This window comes from Saimiri boliviensis, chromosome 10 (genome assembly GCF_048565385.1).
Source record: "Saimiri boliviensis isolate mSaiBol1 chromosome 10, mSaiBol1.pri, whole genome shotgun sequence".
In the NCBI taxonomy this organism is placed as follows: domain Eukaryota; kingdom Metazoa; phylum Chordata; class Mammalia; order Primates; family Cebidae; genus Saimiri; species Saimiri boliviensis.
The window spans coordinates 22,091,538-22,101,401 of NC_133458.1; the positions used below are offsets into that span (position 1 = coordinate 22,091,538).

The following is a 9,864-nucleotide window of genomic DNA, read 5'->3' on the forward strand; positions in this document are numbered from 1 at the left end:
ATGACCAGAGAATCTACATCTAAACCCTTAAGTTCAGCATTACTCTCTGCATTTTTAAGCATGTGCAGCAAAAATTCAGCACTCTTTTTGGGCCACCGACCTTGTGTCCAGCCCCACTGCCCCACTGCTTGGCCTGGGCACACCTGCCAACTCCACCATTGTAACTTCGGAATGGTATGCACCGTTTCTGTAAAGTGACATCTTTCAGATACTTCGTGGCTTTTCGTATATGCATACCCTTGATAGCCTGAGCAGTTTCATGTGTGTTCTTAAAGTGAACATGAAGATTGGAACCTCTTGATTTGCATGACTTTGTGGGGTTCTCCGGATCAAGTGAATAGCGAACCATTTTCACAGATTACCTCAGGCTGCTAAGGGAAAGAGCACTATATAGCCTCAGTATGTAGTAGACCATGCCATCTAGGTTTATGTAAATACACACTTTAATGTTTCCACAATGACAAAATCACCTACCAGCGTGTCTCAAAAGGTATCCCATCATTAAGCAACACATGACTATTTTTGTTCATGTGCTAAGTTAAAGTTAGTTACAGAAATGATGTCAGTACACTTTTGCAGTGCTTGTAGAGATTTATTTTGTCTTTAAGTCAGATAAGATAAAATGGATTTGATGTCAGTGATTCTCTTACTTTACCATGATACTACATTTTCTCTATTTGAGTATAAAATGTTAATATTTTTGTTTGAATCAATAGTTTGCACAAATGTGTTTCATTTGTCTCATTTCATATGCCTTCTCTAGGGTTATGATTAGTATATAGAAATATTAAATATATTGCTCTTAAAAATCTATAGAGAATATTTCAATAACATTTATGTCCTCTGTCGAGCACCTAGAAAAATGTCAGTATTATTTCAAAAACTGAAAAAGGGAATGTATTTATTATATGCACAAAAATAAATGATAGATTAGACCTTTGATCTATTAATTGTAAGCAATATCTTTTTTCCCCTTATAAGCCATTATTTTACTTATTGTTTTTGGAGCATCTGACTAGAATGTAAGTTCCTTAAGGATAGAGATTTTATACAGGTTGAATATCCCTAGTTCAAAATGCCTGGGACCAGAAGCGTTTGGGATTTTAGATTTTTTTTTTTCTTTTGGATCTTGGGATACTTGCATTATACTTAGTGGGTGAGCACCCCAAATCTGACAGTCTGAAATCTGAAATGCTCTAGTGACCAATTTTCTTTGTCAAATCAGTGTGCAATAAGTTTCAAATTTTAAAGCAGTTCAGATTTTGGATTTTTGGATTTGGGATGCTCAACCTGTACTTCTTTGTGTCCTCACATTTAATGTAATGTTTTACCTCTCAGTACTTCAATAAACGTTTGTTAAGATAGTAAAGTGTCTGATTTTTTTCTGTTTTTTATTTTTGGCTTTTGAGGAGTTTGTTTTCATTGTCAGAAAATGACTTTAGTCTGATTTTATTTGATTTGTTTTCTTTTTACAGCCCCATTGACAAACCTTCAGATTCTCTCAGTATAGGGAATGGTGATAATTCCCAGCAGGTAAGATTTGGATGCAGTATCAGTTGATTTTATTTGCCATACTCCAAAAGCAAGGTATTCCATGCAGGTGAATTTTCTAAAAATACTTTACTGGCACAATCTAAGAACACTTTTGATGGACATCTTTATTAATCATATTATAATTAACCTTTTTCTCCAGATTATATAGAGCACAGTTTAACCCTTTTTTAATGACTCAGAATTATCACTATGACCAGATGGTATTATCTTTAGAGTCTGATAATGTTATTGGTCTATTTGACCCTGTGCCAAATGGTCCCAGGCTAGCATGCCTTCTGAGTTCTTACTTTTTAGAATTGTATTACTACCACATACTCCCCTTGCTGTCTAATTTTCTGTTGCAGTCATTGTATTTGTCCCTAACAGTTTCCCCTCTTATTTCCCTCAAATGACTATCAACTTTGAAATGATGAACCAGATAAGCTGTTCAAAGTTGAGTCCACTATGAAACTGAATGGAGTGCTGACCATTAGAGCGTGCTTTGTTTCATCTTCTCTTGTTGCTCAGGGAACTTTTTTTTTTTAACTAGCTTTTCACTCCTTGAGTTTCTATACATCTTCTTACATTGGTAAAATAAATGTAGTTTAGTCCCTTCCATAAAGAGTAGCCAGTCCTCCACAGTATTTGTGAAAAACTTAGAGATCTAAAATATAATGCTTTTTCAAGCATTTTACTGACACATTTTGTAAAATAATGTGGAAATCTCTATATCCCCTTGTATATTTTAGTTGCACATTAAAATTTTTTACAGGTTAAAAGTAGTTGCAAAGGATGTAATTTCCAGCATATTAGAAATATTAGTATCTGAGAAATTTAATGTTTTGATATCTCATGTTTTGATCATAATCATATTTTATTATTATCCTGTCATCCATTTAAAAAATACACATGCTCTCCTTTAACAATCAGTTTTAGATTATTTTTTTCTGTGAACTAATTTTTCTCTTTCTGTTATTTTGGAGTTTTATCTTAATGCAATATAGTTTTTGCTGGAAAAGCATATACTTTCAAAAATATATATTTATTTTTAAAAGAAGTATATGCTTTTCATATACTTTTTTTTCCATATAAATTTTTGAATTGAAATAAAAATGTTTTGCGGTCACAGACTTCAAATGCCAATTTTTGTCTTCTGAATTTTATGAGTAATACTGAGGTGACAACATACATAAATGTAGATTTTGATTTTAAAAACCATGAAACATAATTGTTATATTTATGTTTAATATATATATAATTATATATAGTAAAATTATATTGAAAATTCATCTTTTAATGAAGAATAGGGCCATTTTAAAATTCACTTTTATGTATCACGGGATGAATGGTACTTTTTGGTAAAAGTGCGAAGTTTCAGCAGCAATCTAGTCACTTTTTTTATTTTTCTAAGATATAAATGTTGAGACATTTTGTTCATATAAATAGGTAAATGGAAGGAATGTTATATCAGTATCACTCAAGTCTTTCAATTTCCTCTGAATTAAATACCTAAGAATCATACAAAGATTTGTTATGTAAAACATTTTAATGATGTGTTTGGAAAAAACTTAATTAGGTCTTCCTCTAATTTTCTTGAAAACTATAATATCGAGAATTACTTAGCATGCAAAAGATACAGTCATTACAGTCAGTTACTCTCTTATCACTGGTTCATGTATTTCTTTTTTTTTTTTTTTTTTGAGACGGAATTTCGCTCTTGTTACCCAGGCTGGAGTGCAATGGCGCGATCTCGGCTCACCGCAACCTCCGCCTCCTGGGTTCAGGCAATTCTCCTGCCTCAGCCTCCTGAGTAGCTGGGATTACAGGCACGCGCCACCATGCCCAGCTAAATTTTTTTGTATTTTTAGTAGAGACTGGGTTTCACCATGTTTACCAGGATTGTCTCAATCTCTTGACCTTGTGATCCACCCGCCTCGGCCTCCCAAAGTGCTGGGATTACAGGCGTGAGCCACCGCGCCTGGCCTGGTTCATGTATTTCTAATAATTTGTGTTTGGCCTCTGGAAAAGTTTTCACTCTTGAGCAAAATACTGTAATAAAATCCCAGAATGAGAAATATTCTTTACTTTGTAAAGTGAGAGAAAGTTATAAAAAGAGAGGAGACTCGTTTAGTCTTTTCAGGGAGATTAGGTTTTTTTTTTTACAGAGTATATATGTAAGTTAATGATTTAATTGATTCTCTGAAACTCCATGCTTTCGTTAAAAAGTCTTCAAGTACTATAGTTTCCAAAGCACTATTCTAATACAGTTACTTGCAGACCTTTTAATTGTGCCATATTAAAATGTATAAACATGTAGTTATTATTTGTTTTCCTTTCTTATTCAGATACCTAACAGTGATACGCCTTCACCACCACCTGGTTTGTCAAAATCCAATCCAGTCATCCCCATCAGTTCATCCAATCACAGTGCGCGGTCCCCTTTTGAAGGGGCAGTAACAGAGTCACAGTCGTTGTTCTCAGACAATTTTCGCCATCCCAACCCTATCCCAAGTGGGCTTCCTCCTTTCCCCAGCTCCCCACAGACATCCAGTGACTGGCCTACAGCACCAGAACCACAGAGCCTCTTCACATCAGGTATGTAACAGTAGTACCAAGTATTAGTAATTATGCTCTTAACATATTGTTTACAGACTAACGTGAAACTCATTAGTGGATATATTTTTATATTTTGCCTCTCTTTTCTCTTTTAATAAAAATGTAAACATTTAAACTACAGGGAATTAGGGGGTTAGATACATTGTCGTATGACCCAGAAATTACTGTGTTAAAAGATTTCTCCAGAATTAAAGGGTTATATGATTTTCCCAATAGTTAAAACTTATTATTTGGGAATTTTTATTTTTATTTTTTGGAGATGGGGATCTTGCTCTCTCAACCAGGCTGGAGTACAGTTACGTGATCTCAGCTCACTGCAGCCTCACACTTTGGGCTAAAGTGATCCTCCCACCTCATCCTCCTGGTTAATTTTTAAATTTTTTGTAGAGACGGTCTTGCTGTGTTTTCCAGGCTGGTCTTGAACTTCTGGCCTCAAGCAATCTTCCTACCTAGCTTCCAAAGTCCTGGGATTATAGGCATGAACCACTGCACCTGGCAAGGACTTATATTTTTAATTAGATTTGTATTTTTATAGTTACATTTAAGATTTGCCATCCGCAGCTGACAAAGATGTAAGTTATATAGTAGTAACATTTATGTTTTGGCATTTTTGAGCCATTTCCATTTTTATACATTCTAAATTCTCTCATTAATATGAAAGGTGGCATAAAAATAACATTGACAGCAGCACCTATGAAGCAGAAAATTCTAAAAGACTATAAGGATTAATATAAATACTTTTAAATTAAATTAGATATTTTCTTAGTATAGAAAGCATATATTTAAAATTATTCATACTTCGATAAATACATTTATAAAATAAACTCTAAAATCTGTTAAATGATATTTGTTTTGTGGAAATGACTTATATTGTATTTGATTATGAATGGTTGAAAGTATAATTTGAGTGTCAAGTAAATTTTTTCCTTTGATTAGCAAAATCAGTTTATATTATTCAGTTTTTGAAGCTAGTAGCTTAAGAAGTAACTACTAGAAGTACAGAAGGCCTTTTTTAATTGTATGATTTTAATGTGCTAAGAAGTCACATAGATTTTACACATACTTAATTTGTAATATGACGTGTTTAACTTTCAGTAGTGTGGATACTTATTTTTTTCCCAGCAGCGGTAGATACTTATTAAGTAAGAAAGTGAGCTGTGTGTTTGATATTCATCACTATTTTTCTTCCCAACAGAAACAATCCCAGTATCATCCTCTACAGACTGGCAAGCAGCTTTTGGCTTTGGTTCTTCTAAACAACCAGAGGATGACTTGGGTTTTGATCCCTTTGATGTCACTCGAAAAGCCTTAGCAGACCTGATTGAGAAGGAACTGTCTGTTCAAGACCAACCTTCCCTTTCGCCCACATCTCTTCAGAACTCCTCTTCACACACTACAACCGCCAAAGGTTCAGGCTCTGGATTCCTGCATCCTGCTGCACCTACAAATGCCAATTCTCTTAATAGTACCTTTTCAGTCTTGCCCCAGAGGTTTCCTCAATTTCAGCAGCACCGAGCGGTTTATAATTCATTCAGTTTTCCAGGCCAGGCAGCCCGCTATCCTTGGATGGCCTTTCCACGCAATAGCATCATGCACTTGAACCACACAGCAAACCCCACCTCAAATAGTAATTTCTTGGACTTGAATCTCCCGCCACAGCACAACACAGGTCTGGGAGGGATCCCTGTAGCAGGTAGGTTCATTTAAAGCCTTTGAGAATTTTTGAATAACTCATATTTTCAGGTTGTTGGGTGGATAGGGAAGAAACTGTTGAATAACAGAGTACTAATGTCTTGGAAATTTCTATGAAAGATTAGTCTTTATCATAATCTAAAATATGATTTTCATTAGATGGATGCCTTGTAATATTGAGCTTTATAAGGATGGTGGAGTATTATACTTAGTTATTGTTTGGAAGCATTTTACTTAATAGGAGAATTACCAGACTTTCATATGGTATATAAATGCAAAAAGAAAGAGAAGAAAATGGTCTCTGAAATTATGGTGCTATAAAGCCTAACACCATGGTGAAAATGAAGTAAAAGGGTTAAAAAAAATTTTTTTTTAATGATAATTAATGAGAGCAAGATGGATAAAGCCACTCTCTACCTACTTTTGGCAGTTACTTATTTTGACTGATACACACATATACATACATCAAAACTGAGCTATAAAGTACTTGAGAACTCTGATGATTAATGTTTTACAAGCATATCATATGTCATAGACATGCACCTTTTGTGAAAGAGAAATTGTTCAAGCCAGATCCATTTGATCTGCCATGTTTTTATTTCTGGGAAAAAATATGAAGTATATGTAAGGTAATATAAGTTTGATGCCAAAATACTTCTGGTTTTGTACTGCTACCCTTGAAGGTTTCAGAACTTTTGGGTTTTAAGATTCTATATAACATTTTTTAGATGAAATATCTTGTTAATAGTATTCTCTTTTAACGTTGACTTAGAGATGATGTTTAAAAAAAGTTTGTTCCTCTCCTGATTCTCTCAAGTGGAATATAATCATGATTCTCTCAAGTAGAATATAATAGTTTCTCACTCTGTAAGAATAGTTCTTCACATAATTCATCCAATTTATTGTTATCCCTTGTCATAATCTTTAAGGTATGGCATGGCACAGCATTATCTTAATAGGATGCTTTTACCAGCAGCAAGGCGTTCACTCTCATTTTTAGCAAGACTGATAGATGACTTTACATAGATCTCTCGAAGTTCTTTATCTCTATTCCCTTTGGGACGATCAACATTTCATGTTCTAGACAAGTAGCTAGGTTAAGAGAGTATAGTTTGTGGCTGTTGACATAGTGAAATTAACCATTGATACAGTGAAGTTAATTTACATAAGCCTGGTAGCACCTAATGCAGTGACTTGCACAATGATGGGACTCATATTTGTTCATTTAACTAAGGTAGTTACTAGGCGACCCAGAGTGACGTTTTTCAGTCCTCTTCTTCTACATGATACTTACTTGTGAAACAGTGTATTCAGTTCCAAATACTCCTTTTATTTCCTTCCATTCAGCATATTAGAATGTAATTTTCTTTTATTTTACTTTGCTTTAATCATTTAGAAATATGTCATTTTAATTACTAGTAGTGTATCTCATAATTGATTATAGCATTCATTAAAAGTTAAAGTTCATTCCCCCCAAATCATCAAAACATTTAAAAATTAGGCCAGTTACAGTGAATATGTGGGTTCTGTTTGCCCATCAATGAACTAGGCCATGTGGGAAATATTAAAGAAGTTTAAGATATGGATACGATTTCCACATACTTTGCCGTATAGTTGAAGAGACTAAAATGATGTATGAAAGTGGTAACTATATGTATGGTACTGGAATCTGAGAGATGTCAATGTAGCCTATAATTCTTGGGGAGGCTTCATTGAAGAAGTAGGAATTGATCCCTACTGTCACATCTTAGATTTGGGTTGCAGCAGGGGAAGAGAAAAGGCCCTTTATGTTGATGGAAACCTCCTGAATAAAGGCACAGAGGCAGGAATTTGTATGCCATTACACTGAGAAGCAATACAGCTACCTCCTATAACAAGAGGTGCTTCTTAAATTATATAGATACAATGAATGAGAAGATGAGAAACTCTGACAATGAGGCAAAATGGCATGGACTTGGTATGATAGGAAGTAGGATGCCTTTGTGGGATTCTGGTTTTTAGCTATCTTCTTTCTGTGCTTTTATTTGACTTACTACATGACAACCTTTGATTTTTCTTCCAATTTCATAGTCATCATATTATCCCTTAGCACTGAAGAGCAGTTTTAACCCATATATTTCAAACCAATAGTTATTCTGGGAATGCCACACTGGTAATGAGAAATCGCTGATTTGTCAGTTTAGTTGTCCTTGTGTTACTCATTTAAAATCTTCATCTAAAGTAGATGCTTTATGGAAAAAATGTGGCATTAAATCATGGTCCTATCTTTGTGGTTTTTGTTTTGATTTCTACAATTTTTACCATATACCATAGAGTATTAAAACTTTTTTTTTTTTTTTTTTTCTGAGATGCTAAAAATGTAGTCACCAACTTTAGGTTCTGAATCACTGTTCTATTTGGTAGGGGGTGGGGAGAGTTTTGAATTTTCAGTTTCGGGCTCTGCAGACTTGCTTGGTATTTGAATGGTGACTTATGGTTAAGCTTATCATTAGGTTATTTTTAAGGCTCTGATGACTACAGAAATTTTAGTTTTAATGTGCCAAAATTTTTATCAAGAGTCTTACACACTCAAATCCTCTCATGGATTATAAATATTTGTTAGATACCTCAGGAAACTGAATGTGCTGAGCCTCAGAGCAGAATAGTTGTGTAATTGTAGCCAGAAGATTTTCAGTAACTATTAGAAATGACAGAAAGTGAAAATTTGGAAAACTATTTACATCTTAACTATGTCTAATTTGAAGCAATTTAATACCTAGGTACTATCTACAACCCCTGCCCCAGTTGCAACTTACTTGCACCTGAGTTTAACTAGTAAAAGGATTTAACTTTGTATCTAGCAGTTATCATGATACCTTATACAGGGCAGCTGTCACTAACTGCTTCAGTAATGGAGAGAGTGCATACTTGTTTCAGTGGGACCTGGTCACCTACATGTCATGCAAATACAATGTCTACTTACTATATATTTGTAACTTAAAATTTTATTTTTGGTTTGTTCAGTTAATTATTAAAGATTCATATATCTGAAACCTATCATGGGAAGAACAGTTGCCAGAGGTTTGACAGAAATACAGCTTGCTTTTTATTTTTATTTATTTATTTTTTGGTCTAATTGAAAACTTTTTTTTGTTTAAAATTAGTAGTTATTTCCTTAATTAGGTTAAATCTTTTTTAGCAGCTTTTGGTTTACTGAGTTTAGAAAGATTTTTGAAAGAAATATTCTTGGGGGAAATTTTGATTCATGGGCAGTTGTAGTAAATTCATTCAGATTTTTTTTTTGTTTACTAATATTGGAACAATGTGCCTTCTCTCTAAAAAGTGATTTACCTTGTACTAAAAAGTGACTTTATTTTGTCCAATTTCTTCATTTTAGGAATAGCAAAGCTGTGTTCCAGAAAGCTTAAATAATTTGTTGACGGTCACACATTCAATTAGTAGTGGAATTAGGATTAAAACTTAGATCTCAAATTCAATAATGGAAATATTTTTGCACTACAACGATGATGCCCTCCTTCAGAAATAAAGATCACTGGCATGTGCTTTAACTTGGCTTTCTTCCCATGGCAGTTGGTTTTTGCTCTCCCACACTTGCAGGTCCCGTTTTTATCAACAGTCCATTCATGAGTCAGATTGGCCCAGCTGAGGGGTATGTGGCCAATTGTTACAAAATAAAGTTTATCGACTTGATAGAAATCAGTCTCCTTTTTATTCCTCATTAATATCATTTTCTCACCAAGAACTCAAGTCTAAAATTTGCTTTACACAGCTTCATTGCTATGTACTTGGGGTTTATAAGAATCTTTGCCAATTTACTGAAAAACTACAAAATCACCTGTTCTGTGGATTGACAGACTCTTTTTCTGCTTTGTCAGTTATCATTTCAAATGTAATTTTGCAGATTTGTTTTTCAAGGAAAAACTGCCAAGTTGTTTTTATTCCATTATGTTAAAAATTATTTGGAAAACATAAGTCAGTAAGCATTGTTGTTTCAAGATATACTTCAAAAATATTTGAAACTGT

At 34.0% G+C, this 9,864-nt stretch overlaps 1 protein-coding gene across 7 annotated transcripts in view; it reads left to right on the forward strand.

Moving 5' to 3' along the window:
* The window catches only part of CNOT4 (CCR4-NOT transcription complex subunit 4), a 153,479-nt gene that overhangs the window by 113,742 nt on the left and 29,873 nt on the right, over positions 1-9,864 (forward strand). For all 7 annotated transcript variants that reach the window (XM_010342782.3, XM_010342791.3, XM_003920972.3 and 4 more), the window contains 3 exons: positions 1,476-1,533; positions 3,879-4,128; positions 5,345-5,842. In XM_010342782.3, coding sequence (XP_010341084.1) covers positions 1,476-1,533; positions 3,879-4,128; positions 5,345-5,842 — 806 coding nt within the window. The remainder of the gene's footprint in view (positions 1-1,475; positions 1,534-3,878; positions 4,129-5,344; positions 5,843-9,864) is intronic.